The 13,774-nt window shown below is 43.2% G+C and overlaps 1 protein-coding gene across 2 annotated transcripts in view; it reads right to left on the reverse strand.

Moving 5' to 3' along the window:
* Slc25a17 (solute carrier family 25 member 17) overlaps positions 1–13,431 on the reverse strand; it is a 42,631-nt gene extending 29,200 nt beyond the window's left edge. The window contains exon 1 of one of the 2 annotated variants that reach the window (NM_001126269.1): positions 13,258–13,431. In NM_001126269.1, coding sequence (NP_001119741.1) covers positions 13,258–13,311 — 54 coding nt within the window. In that variant the 5' untranslated portion in view covers positions 13,312–13,431. The remainder of the gene's footprint in view (positions 1–13,257) is intronic. The other variant, XM_039078840.2, reaches the window with a different exon arrangement.
* Positions 13,432–13,774: the final 343 nt, after the last annotated feature.

Genomic DNA, 13,774 nt, shown 5'->3' on the forward strand with positions numbered 1-13,774 from the left:
TCACAGCATCCAGGGAATCCCAATCCAGCTTCTGGACTTCCCTAAGGTGACCTAAAATAAGCAGGTGGCACAGGAAACTAGGTAGCCAAATACCAGCCTAAGTTGTCGTCATCCCAGGAGACCAGCAGCAGCAAATAACAGGAATTCAAAGGAGAGGACACATGCACGCATGCACGCATGCACGCACACACACAGACAGAGACAGAGAGACAGAGACAGAGACAGAGACAGAGACAAAAGATTCCCTCTGTGAAGCTTGAAACTTGAATGCTGAGATGGGAGTTTCTGATTACAGCAATGTGGTGTCTTAGGCAATGTGTTGGCTGCCAATTATCTAGAAATGCTGAATAAAATATAGCAAACACCTTTCTGCTTATTGCCCTGCACGGGAAGTACAGGAAAGCCCTGGAGGGTTAGAGATTAGCTATCCACCTATCCACAGGGAAGCAGGTTTTTCTACTCCACTGCCCTCAGGGGCTTTCACTCCTGTTTTGCTTTTAAATTTGCAATAAAATGCACATAGTGCAACGCTAACCACTGCAGGGTATGTCTTAAGGGCTGGGGGTGCACTCAGAAGCTCTACGTGCTTCCTCATCGAGAAACACAAAGGGCTGCTTTCACACGCACGCCTTATACCAAGTCATACAAACACATGATTATCAGAATCTGAATTAAATTTCCCTAAATAGATTCATATCTTTCCTGAGAACAATTTGTTCAGTTACAGAGAATGAGAAGACACAGATGAGAAGCAGTCATGATGTACCACACTGTTGTGCCAGAGGCATAAAATAAACCTACTGAGTCCCACAGAATTCTAACCATCTGAGTAGGAGTGCTCAGACAATAATTACAATTTACAAGAATCTATTTCTAGAGAAATCTATTTCAGAGATTTCGTTCTCTCACCAAAACCATTTTGAATTTACAACATTCTGTGTTAGGGGAACAAGTAAATTCCTATGCTGCATTGTCACTTGAAGCCAGGAGATCCCTTCAGCTAGAAAGTCAAGGGCCTGGGCAGCCCAAAGGCAGAGTGGCAGAGGTGGGCTGTAAGCACCCAGACTCCTCCAACACATATACAACTTCCTTCCACTTCCTTATTTAAAAAAAAAGTGTTATGTGTGTGTGTGTGTGTGTGTGTGTGTGTGTGTGTGTGTGTGAGAGAGAGAGAGAGAGAGAGAGAGAGAGAGAGAGTTGTAAGGGGTCAAAGATCATTTAATCTGTGGGAGCTGGTTTTTCTTCTTCCACTATGTGGGTTCCAGAATGGAAAGCAGTCATCAGCCCAGGCATGAAGCAGTTTTACTCACTGAGTCATCTCTCCGGCCCTCAATTTCCCCCCTCTTTATTTGTAAGTGTGAAAGTGTATACCAACACGTGTGTGGATGCCCACCAAGGCCAGATCGATCCCCAGAGCTGAAGCTGTAGGCGGCTGTGGGCTGCCTGGTCTGGTCCTCTGTCAGAGTAACAAGTGCTCTTGGTCTGAGCCATCTCTCAGCCTCACACACACATGACTTACTTTCATTTGTTTATTTTTTTTTTAGACAAGGTCTCCTATGTAGCTGTTGGCTGATCTGGAATTCTCTATATAAACCAGGCTAGACTTGAACTTAGTGATCTGCCATCCTCTGCCTCCTGAATGCTGGGTCACAGGTGTGTGACACTACATACGCCCAGCTTTTTGTTCAGGGTTAGCTTGTTGTTGTTGTTGAAGGCCCAGCCACATACAATTTTAACTTCATTCTGCCCTCATAAAAGTGCACAAGATGCACACAGAAACCATTAGGCCTATCTGTAAATACTTTTGTTTTAAAATGAAGGAGGGCCTGGGGATATGGCTCAGGTGGGAGAGTTGACACAGCATGGCTGCTGGCCACAGTTCCAGTAGAGCTGAGCAGATTGCCACAATCGCTGTCCTATCCCTAACCTTTGGTCTCTGTGTGTTGCATTATTGGGACTTCCTGCATTATAATTCATTTTATGTCTTTTTCTGAGAAAAAAAATATGTCTGAGTTCTTTTAGCAACATCCTAAGATTAGCTTTATCTGGAAGTCTTTCTTATGCCCTGGGGATTGATAAGCAAATAGCTTAATGAGCTCATTACTCCAGGAATCTGCTTGGGGTATCTGCCCCTGAGCTAACTCAAATAGTATAATTGGTGAAGGGTAAACAGAGACAATTGACAAACCCTGACGGACCAGGAGAATAGGTTACAGAGAGAGAGAGAGAGAGAGAGAGAGAGAGAGAGAGAGAGAGAGAGAGAGAAGAAAGATGAGAGATGAGAGATGAGAGATGAGAGAGAGAGAGAGAGATCTTTAAAATGTACTTCACAGATAGGGAGACAGGGCACTTCCCTGGAGGAATAGAATTCAGTAAATCAGATAGATCGGCTAAGATAAACTTTTTCTACTTTGTAATCTAGAAGATCAAACATAGTAAAAGTATTAGTATTTGCTATTTATAAGAAGCCTGGCTCAGACATTTTTTTGTTTGTCTGGAGTGCTTTCAAATAGCAAACATGCCAAGCTAAAACCAGGCTGTCGTATGATGAATGTTGCTTTGAGGAGACATTCTTTAGTCTTTACATTGGAGTTATAGGGCTAACATAAGAATAATGTTTGTTTTTTTCTAATTGTGACTGAACTGTAATCCTAGACATGTAACGAAAAGTGAAACATACATTCTGTTCCACTTGGATAATCATTAGTCTGTTCTGTCTGTGAAACTTAGATAAATAAAGAAGCACGTGGTTGCGAGCAAGTCAGAGCAGCAAAAATGGCCCAAATGCTAGACAGTCAGGCCCGCTAAATTCCCCTGACCTGCACCCCCAATTCCCTCCCTTCCCTCTCCTACTCCTTATCTCCTATCAGCAAGGACCCTCCAACTCTGCTTTCTGTGCTGGGAAAGACCCCCAGCAGAGAGTGACTGCCTAGCATGCACAAAGGTGCAGGCTGCATCCTGAACATCACATAAACTGTGTGTAATGGTGCAGGGCTGCAATCCCAGAACTCAGGGTTGAGGCAGGAAGATGAGAAGTTCAAGGCCATCCTTGGCTACACAAGAGGCCAGCCTGGGCTAAGAGAATTTGTCTCAAAATTAAATAAAGGGGGGGGGGGGTGTGGAGAGATGGGTCAGTGGTCAAGAGCACTGGCTGCTATTCCAGAGGTCCTGAGTTCAAATCCCAGCACCCACTGTCTGTAACTCCAGTTCCAGGACTTCTGACACCTTCACACAGACCATGCGGGAAAACACCCACACACATAAAATTAAAAAAAAAAAAAAAAAGGTGTGTGTGAGGGAGGAGGAGGGAAGGCTCAGAGGTTGAGAGCACTGGCTGCTCTATTGGAGGATCAAAGTTCAACTCCCACCGTCCACATGGCAGCTCAAAACATCTGTACTTCCAGTCCCAGTGGGTCCAAGATCCTCTTTTGGCCTCCACAGGCACCAGGCATGCACTAGGTACACAGACATACATTCAGGCAAAACACCCTACATAGATAAGTAAGTATATAAACACAGTTTTCTTTCTTTTCTTTTCTTTTTTTTCCAAGACAGGGTTTCTCTGTCGCTCTGGCTGTCCTAAAATTTGATCAGGCTCTCCTCAAACTGAGAGATCTGCTTGACTCTGTCTTCTAAATGCTAGGATTAAAGGTATGTGTCACCATCATTCGGCTATACTGGCTATAAACAATCTTTTTTAGAGAAGAGGGCTCAGAGGGATGACTCCTGCCTGTACTGTAGCTCTTAGGAGGGTGAGGAGGAAAAGAGTTATGAGTTAGAGGTCAGTATGGCTATTTAGCAAATTCCCAGGCCGGACTGAGACACGACAGAAGACAGAGAATAAGACTCTGGGAGCTCTCAGAGTATAGTCTGGAGAACGCCTCTAAGGCCTTTCTAGGAGTTTGGATGATGATAACTATTTAGTATAAGGCACACATATAGAGGTGAGGGGACAACTTAGAGGAGTTGATTTTCTGCCCACAGTATGAATTTTAGGGTGAAACTCAGGCTGTAAGGCTTGGCGGCAAGTGCCTGTATCTGCTGAGCCATCTTGCTGGCCCCAAACCTGTTGATACTCCTGCCTCCACCTCCTGAGTGCGGGGAATACAGGAATATACCATTGTGCCTGACTCAAAATTACTCCAAAAGACCTTTTATGAAGTAGTTAGACACAACTTGCTTTTAAAAATCCTTATTCTCCTAGGAGGGGTTTTTTCCACTTGTTACACGTGTTCTTGCAAACAGAAAAAGGACTCCCATAGTCCAAAGTCTGCAGACACACAAGCTCCTCCTCTAAGCTTTAGAAAGTTAACCTAGAAATGTTTTTGTTGACATGTGAGATACATTTTTAAAATGTCTCAATGGTTTGCTTGCTTTCTAATACTGGGGTTTTGTTTTTTTCTATTTTTCTATTTTTTTTTCTATTTTTCGGAGCTGGGGACCGAACCCAGGGCCTTGCGGTTGCTAGGCAAGCGCTCTACCACTGAGCTAAATCCCCAACCCCTGGGGTTTTGTTTTTTAACAGTACAGTTTCAAGTAGCCCAGGATGGCCTTGAACTATCTAAGAAGCCAAGAATGATTTTGAATCCAGATCTGCCTGTCTCCACATTCTAAGTTCTGGAATTACAGGTGTGCCTCTATGCTTTGCTGAGAATGCAGTAATTATTAAGAGAATAAAGAGGTCCTGAGATCAATCTGAAAAGCATGCCTTTAAGTATGAGAAATATAACATTAGTAACACACTCCATCATCTCCTGCAATCGTCTCTAGTGTTGCTCCCCAGATCTTGTCATCTTGTTATATCGATGGGATACAAACCAACAGAGGACATGATCCCGACGAGATGGGCCAATACCTCAACTAGAAAAACTCTTTAGAAGGCACCCACTAAGTGGTTGTCTTGTTTTCTGTTTGTTTTGTTTGTTTTGAGATGGGGTGAGTCTATATAGACTTGACTATCCTGGAACTCACTATGTAGACCAAGCTGGCCTCAAACTCTTAGATCTGCTGACCAATGCCTCCCTAGTACCATGATTAAAGGTGTGCAACATCCCGTCCGACTACTTAATGGATTTTTAATGACAAGTAGAATATGGTGACATAAAATTGAATTTTGATTGGTGATATAAAATGCTCGGTCCTCAACCCAGGTTCCTGGCATACATCTGCTCATAAAACCCCTGGAAAGGCATCTATATCCTCTCGGTGTGGGGGCTGCAGAGATGGCTCAGCAGGTAAAAGAGTAATTTGAGTCACAGCACCCATGTCTGGTGGGTCGCAGCAGCCTGTGACTCTACCTGCAAGGGATCTGATGGGCACCAGGCCTCTGTGGGCACCAGACATGCATGAGTACATGGACTTATATGAAGGCAAAACACTCATATGCATAAAATAGTAATTAAAAAGTAAGAAATCATGAAGATTTACGTTTCTGTCTTATCTAAGAGTGATGTGGCTCTAATTCTAACACCTAGGTCTGTCGTTCATTTTGTGTTAATTTTTGTGTATGGCTGAAGTAGTTTGAAGGGACTTTTTTTTTCATTGATTTCAGGAGACTTGTAGAAAATCAAGTGAATTTTGAGGATTTTAGATTCTCAATTCTATTCCATTGATCTGAGTGTCTATTCTGTGTGTGAGCAACCTCTAGATTGCTTAGCCTTGTAGCACTTGAAACCAGAAGAAGTCCAATTTTATTCTTCTTTTGCAAGACTGCTATGGCAATTGTCTTCTGATTTTTGCAAAAAGCAAGCTGGAATTCCTAGGATTGCTAGGAACGTAAGAAGCCACACATAAAGTGCTACAGTAAGTCTTTCAAACCACTAACACAGTATCTCTCTCCACTGGCTTCCGTCTGCAGTCACATTCAGTGATAACTTAGTCTTCAGCACAGCCATACGTTTTAATATGCACTGTACAAGTATTATCCAGTTCTAAATGCTGTTGCCATTAAGTCTTCTTCTCTCACCCACGTGCTGTTCAGAGATATGTTTTCACATGGACACAGCATTCTGTGCCTTCAGGCTTCACTACTTGGGAAGTTTAGGTGGGAGGAACCTTGGAGTTCAACACTAGAAGGATAAGGGGATGGAGAAGAGGGGAAGAACTGCATCTTGGAGACTGGCATTTGCTGCCAAGCCTGACAATCATGAGAGTTCATGCCTGGAACTCATAGGGTGAAGGGGAGTTGTCCTCTGGTCGCCACACAACTGCCATGGTGCACAGGCTCACACATATACACAACACTATAAATAACCTTAAAGAAATATATTTTTATAGCCTGGTAAATAAAACCTATTTCTCCCTACCTTCTTTCCAGGTTGTATTTTGTTTGTTTTTGAGATAGTCTCCCATACTCCAGGCTGACCATAAATCTCACTACGTAGTTTGAAGACCTTAGGCTCCTGATCCTTCTGCCTCTGCCTCCCAAGTGCTGAGCGTACAGGTGCCATACTCAGTTTATGTGGTGCCTACGTCAAACCCAGGACTTCATACATGTCAAGCAAGCACTCAACCAACTGAGCTACGTTCCCTAGTAAATGATCCTTAAAAATGTGCTGTGTTTGGCTTAAAAAGATGTGTTCTGCATAAAGTTCTGTATTTGTCTACTAGATCAAATGTGTTAAATGCACTTCTCATTCCAAGTACCTTCTAGTTCATCTAAAGGATAAAAGGTGAGATCACTGGCTATGAGTGAAGCAGTAAGAAGGCTTGCGGGAGGGAACATTTCACTTCCTTTGGATTTCTACTTTCCTCCTCCTCCTCCTCCTCCTCCTCCTCCTCCTCCTCCTCCTCCTCCTCCTCCTCCTCCTCCTCCTCTTCCGTTGGAGATTAAACGTGGGCCACTGAACCTGCTCAACACATACTTACTGACTTTTGAACCTAGATAAAAATAATTCATTTGGAAGAATAGACCCAACCAGAAGTGGACACTCACTGCTGTAATATTCCACGCCATCACAAGTGTTGCCCACTACTGTCTCATGAGGACCCTGAAGGTGGGGCACTGCTGTCAGTCTCATAGCTTAGTAAACCCAAGTTCAGAAGGAAAGCTACCCACCATAACTCAGGGCTAAGCGTTACTCCAAAACCTTCCAGCTGGTATACCACATTTACTTCTTTAAAAAGAAGTAAGAGAGGGCCAGCCTGATTGGTTCAGAGGGTAGAGACACTGGTTGCCAAATTTGATGACCCAAGTTTGATTCCCCAGAACCTACATGGTGGAAGGAGAAAACCAACTCCAGGAAGTTGTTTTCTGACCTTCAGAGCTGTTCTCTACCTACAAAATGAATGAATGAATGAATGAATGAATGAATGAATGAATGAATGAATAAATAAATGTTGGAGGGAAACAAAGGTCAAAGAATATTGTATATGTGACTATTCCCTTTTAATTTCCTTTTTCTAATTCATGTCTAAAGCACTTACTATAACATAAAAAGTCTGTTACTATGTTACTAACATTCACAAGCCCTGGGAAGTTACTGACATTTTACAGATAAATATCTAAGTTAACTGAATCTGGAAGTATAGTTATTTTTTTCCAAATATCACAAAATTAGTGAAACAGGAGTAATGGGGCTATCTGTAGGAGATAACACTAACATTTACATTATACAAAATGTTTATCGGGGCTGGGGATTTAGCTCAGTGGTAGAGCGCTTACCTAGGAAGCGCAAGGCCCTGGGTTCGGTCCCCAGCTCCGAAAAAAAGAACCAAAAAAAAAAAAAAAAATGTTTATCAAAGAAGAGCTTAATGGCAGTGTGAATAATCATAAATAAATGAAAAACTTTATACAATGGAACGTTATTTTTTTGATGGGGGGATTCTCTGTGTAGCCCTGGCTGTCCTGGAACTCGCTCTGTAGACCAGGCTGGCCTTAAGTCTAGAGATTCGCCTGCCTCTGCCTCTTGTACCACCATGCCCAGCTTTGGAATATTATATATTTTAAAAAGCAATGATATTTGAAGACTTTTGATTTTATAGATAGGATGTCCCTATACAGCCCAGACTAGCTTAGAAACTTGGGCTTCTCTTTCCTGCCTCAGAGTCCCGACGTTTGGGATTACAGGTGGGCATCACCTCTACCTGGTAGTTTAATGGCCTGATATACAGATGTCAGAAGTTTATCACAGAGTGATGCAACATCACTCTTTTGCTGATTTTCTTTCCTTAGTGTATGTGCATGCGTGTCTTTCTGAATGTATGTGTGTACCACATGAATGCAGTTCCTGTGGAGGCCAGAAGAGGGCACTGGATACTATTGGAATGAGTTAAAAGATGGCTGTAAGCCATCATGTGGGTACTGGGCATTGCAGCAGGGTTCTCTGCAAGAACAGTCAGAGCTCAGCTTCACTGCTGAGTCATTATCTTCAACCTCTAATTTTCTTTTGAAGAATTACCTTGTCTGACTGACTGTGTACAATCTTGGCAGGACAGAAAATCCAGTTGCCACCCTCCACTGCAGCCCCTGAAGAGGTGTCTAACGGTTCCCTCTGCCCATGCCTTCTCTTCACACCTGCTAATTATAAGTGGGGTCCAAGGCTTGCTGGGGCAAAGGGTGTTAAGTCCTGTTATTAGAAACTATACAGGGATTTGAGTCATTTGTTTGTCTGTTTGTTTCCTTTTTCCAAGACAGGGTTTCTCCATAGCCTGGTCATCCTGGAACTCACTGTGGACCAGGCTGGCCTCCATGGGTTTAGAAGGCATGATCCCCTGGCAGGATTTGAGTTTTAATCGGAATTCGGTAAGGGCAGACGATCAGAACAAACCCTCTGATTTCAGTGGTAGTGTCTGCAAGAGACTTCAGTGACTATTTCAGAAATCTTTCCACTCCAACTTTTTCCACTTCTCCACTGACAGAGCAGGTTTCAAACAGTCTTTAAAGAAAATTCACCTTGCTTAAAATACCCAGTCTGTTTTTCCACCCTGCAACCAGGGAGCCCTAAGTGATTCACACAGAATATTCTTTATATTCCAAAACGAATACTCGTAACAAGCAAATAGAAAAGCCAGTATATAAAACTCTACTAACAGGTGTATAAACAACAACAAAATCTATGCACACTCATTTGTACAGACAGAACAGAGACCAAAGATGTAATCCCATTTCAACAAGTATTCTACCTCACCAACTTTAAACCAAACTTTGCATGATACTGGAGACTCTCTGACAATCTGTTACTCAAGGATGCAAAAGGGGACCTTGAACCCAAAAGTTCAAGGCCAGCCTAACCATTAAAAGAGACTGCCCTGCTAGATATATAAAGGGGGTGGGGAGGAACCAAGATGATTGAAGAAGCAATTGGTACAAAAGAAGTTCCTTGAAACTGCTCATCAGTCAGGCCAGAAGGATGAGCCAGCAGGAGTAAAAGCTCTTGCTCACAGCCCGAATCATGTAATGAAAGGAGACAGGCCCCCACAAGTTGTCCTCTCATGTCCACACACATCCTAACAGACTGGGTGCTACTGATTCATCATTACAGTTCTGAACCCTGTTTCAGTGTATAATTGATCCTATGTAAATCTTATAGATAGCATTTTTGAAATTGTAGACTAAGGAAATCCTTTTCTGGGCTAGGGACACGGCTAACTAACTTGGTAGCGTCGTTTACCAAGCATATTTGGAAGCCTGCATTCAATCCTAGCACCAGGAAGAACCTAAAGTTCTAATCACAAATTTAGGAAGCGGGAAGATCAGAAGTTCAAGGTCATCCTTGGTTACCCATCAGGTCAAAGCCAGCCTGGGCTTAAAAAAATAAGAGACATTTTTTATGTATGAAATATTTCAATGACAATCTGATGATAACCAAAATATAAAACTATAATCTACTTATACTCCTTAAATGATTCTTTACATGTAAAGCCAGTGAACAGCATCTTTCTGAAGCAATGTAATTCTTATTTTTGAGATATTTAGGTTTATCTGTAATTGTCCTAAGTTATGGCAACAAAAAAAATAAATAAAAATCAATGATCTGACTTTTTTTTTCTTTTTTTCAGAGCTGGGGACCGAACCCAAGGCCTTGCACTTGCTAGTCAAGCGCTCTACCACTGAGCTAGATCCCCAACCTGAAATGATCTGACTTTTAAACTATGCACAGTAGATTGGATCCTGAGTGTACACCAAGCTCTGAGATTGGTACCCGGGCACTGAAAAACAAAAGTGTACTTGCTTGCACAGCTCTTCCCTTGATGTAGGAGAATGTTGAACCTAGGAGGAGCTGAACAAACAAGCCGGAAATGTCAATTCAAAGACTGTAAATCAACATCTTCAACAATGATTCAGCTACTTCTATTCAAAGTGCTTCTGCTCTTTACCTAGAAACAGTTATCCCAGGCAGCCAGAGCAAGGCCATGTAGCTACTTAGAGCATTCTAGTGCTTGGAAACTTAGTGTTATTTAACCTTAATATAGAAACCTGCTAAGAGTTTGAAAAATAGCTCTTTGGCACTGCAGTTTAATAGCAATGGTGGTGGTGATAGTGATGGTGGCGATGGTGATGGTGTTGTTGGTGGTGATGGTGGTGGTGGTGATGGGAGGAGGAGGAGGAGGAGGAGGAGGAGGAGGAGGAGGAGGAGGAGGAGGAGGAGGAATAAACCACAGTAACAACAAAGCATGGGCAGGGAGAATACCCAGAGCAGGCAGAGGCAGGAAAATTACCAGTTCAAGTGGAGCCTGGGCTATACCACCCCCCCACCCCGCCACACACACACACACACACACCATGAAGCAGGTGGATATGGTACTACATGCCTATAATCCCTAGGATTTAGGAGGCTGAGGCGAAAAGATTACAATGTTAAGCCTTCCTGGGCTACACAGTGAGACACTATTTCAAATAACCAAAGCCAAAACAATGTACAAAGCTACTTCTCACTCACATATGTGCTAGAAATGCTACTTCTCTGTCAAGAAGCATGAGTGTAAGGCATCATTCTTATAAAAACCATATAATAGATAATTTAGGGGTAAATGGCAAAGATCAGGATGCGGAATTTTAAGTGAAACTTTAACAAAGGCAAAAAAAAAATCAATGAAAAAAATTTTGCTGATTAATAGATATAGATCACCCTGCCCATATCACGCTTTATCATAGGGCTCAGAAACCTGATCTGTGGGCCAAAGCCTGATCCTGTGACTACGTTTTATGGGAAACAAAGCTCAGTCCAATCATTTACTTATGACCTATGGCTGCTTTCACAACACCATGGCCGAACATAAGTCATAAAATATGTCACCTTCTAAAAAAGTGCCTGCTGGCCCTATTTGTTTAGTAGTATTTACTACTTAAAATCATTTTGCTTACTCATGTACTGTCTGACTTCTCCACCAGAAACAATGACCTAGAAGAGTTCACGGCCCACAGAATGAACTCGACCAATGGCATTCAATAAGAGAGAGAAAAAGTAACAAGATTTTCCGTCTTCTTATGCTCTGGCACTCCACTTTGCCCACCAACCCCCCAAACTGGTCTTAATTAACCCCTGGACTTATCATTTTGATAAACCAATAATTCAATAATTGGTTCTCAGTCCTCACCTTACTTGACTTCCTGGAGGAAGATGACACACTTGAACATCCTCTCCCTGAAATATTTTCTTCAAACAGCAGGCAGAGCACTTTTCAGTTCCCTCCCACCCAACTCGGGTTCTCAAGTCTTCTCTGTAGCGCAAGCTCCCTCCCCCCAACCCCACACCAGCCAGCTTTTCCACTCAGTTGCTGTCATTTTTCTTAGTCCCGCTCGCTGCTGTCATTTTTCTTAGTCCCGCTCGCTTCCTTGGTGAGTTAATCATTTAATGTCATGCTACTCTCAAGGACTTCAACCGTAACTAGTTCAAAAACTATAGCCAAGTGTGTCTTTTCCCCCAAACCTGCATCTTCACAGCCACAGTCAGTTCACTTGGGAGGAAGACCATCATGTTGAGTCAAACATTTGTCAGACACAAGCAACTCTAAGCTACACCCAAGCCATCCCTAGATTCTGGTGACTCTTATAAATCCATTCCGGGCGAATGCTTGCTTACCGCTTCCACCGCCTCCCCTAAGCCACAACCATCTCTTGCCTGAACATTGTGCCTTCCTCATTCTACTCTCCATGGAGCAGTTGGGAGGATCGGGTTTGAAATGTCAGTCAGCAAGTCCACCTGCCGACTCTTTCCTACAAAGTCATAAATAATTTGGTCCACTCCAGTCAAACAGGTCCCTGTGACCGACTGAAAACAAGTCATGGCAAACTTCCACCCCAGTTCTTTCACAATGAGTAAAAGGCACTTCTGGTTGATTTAAATGAAGGTGGCTCTTTGAATTAAGACATCGAGTAATATTCCCTCACCTAATTCTCAAGGTCTAGGAGAAAAGTGTAATTTTGCCCCCTCTTCACAGATTACAAAGGTGAGATTTGAGATTACCTAGTAAACAAATGATAGAATTGGAATTCAAAAACTCAGATTACTCTTCACCGAACATGAGCTGTCCCTGAATTAATACTGGGATAGGGATATCGTACAGTAATGGCCCACCAAATGGATAGAATGGTCCACAGTGATTCTACATGGCTGATGGTACACATGTTGGAAGTTAGGGAAGAGCATGGGAAACAGTCTAATGAAGAGAACCAAGAGAGGAACGAATGTTATTTGTGCCAAGAATGTAAAGTTTCAAAAGAGATGTGTCGAATGGAAGGAACTTAAGACACTTCTAAATCCAAGAACAGACCACTTAACTCACAGCAACCACACGTGTAGTAGATAACAACACGAACTTGACTTTAAAACAAACAAAAAACCACACTATCTTTTCCTGGCAATAATGCTGACTAGAAATATGCTATTAGCTATTGCCACTTGCCTGTGGTAACATGTGACAACAGGCTGTCAGTACGCTTACATCAAGCACCCCATCTTCACAGTTTCTCCCCAGGACCAATTTAGATGAAGTTTGTGTGCAAAGAGAGTTGGGTAAGGAGATGGCTGCCCTTAAACTTTTAAACTTCAGAAGGCAAAGAAAAGAGCAATTATCTTCTTCCTTATTTCCTCTGGACTTTTGTGACTGCTAGTTCAGACAGTCCCTGGGAGAGCCCAGAAGAGGACTGAGGCAGAGAATGGGTCCTGGCCTCGACCTCGCTCGTATAGCAGCAACTTTCTGTTTATGCCCGTCCTTTTCGTCCCAGTTGTGACAGACTTAGCCCCCACATCTCCCTCGTGCCCATCTCCCCGACCCATCCCAGAATTTACTTCGAAGCCCCAAACCCCTCCTCACCACAGCTCCGGCCACAGCGTGTACCAGACTTTCGTAGGACAACACAGAGGCCATGGTGCTACACTTTTCACTCAGACGCCTCAGTGTGTGAGTTCGTGAAAGGACCGTCTCAAGCCCCACCTCTCAGAAGTCTCCGCCCGCCTCCACCAGAACGACTACTTCCGGGTCACAGACTGCCCTCATTCGCTTGGGAAAACAACGGGGAGGTGAGTGTGAAGCGCCCAAGGAACGCCGCTGAACACTGATTGGCCCGGATAGATCAAGGGGCGGGACAACGCTATGCTAAACCAACTAGGAAGAATCAGTGTTCAGCCAGCGCAGGTTCCTAGCCCCTCAGTCTGTGTGCTTGCACACTAACTTGGCTAGTCATGCCCATAAAATGGGAGGACATAAGAGTCCTTAAAGACTCTTGCACCCCAATTCTTTGCAAAATACATGTTGGCAGTCTCAGTTGTAAGAGTGCTTGCTTAGTATGATTACTAGCAAACCATAAACACCAGTGATTAGAGCACTCAGA

The sequence above is a fragment of the Rattus norvegicus genome, chromosome 7 (assembly GCF_036323735.1).
Source record: "Rattus norvegicus strain BN/NHsdMcwi chromosome 7, GRCr8, whole genome shotgun sequence".
Classification (NCBI taxonomy): Eukaryota; Metazoa; Chordata; class Mammalia; order Rodentia; family Muridae; genus Rattus; species Rattus norvegicus.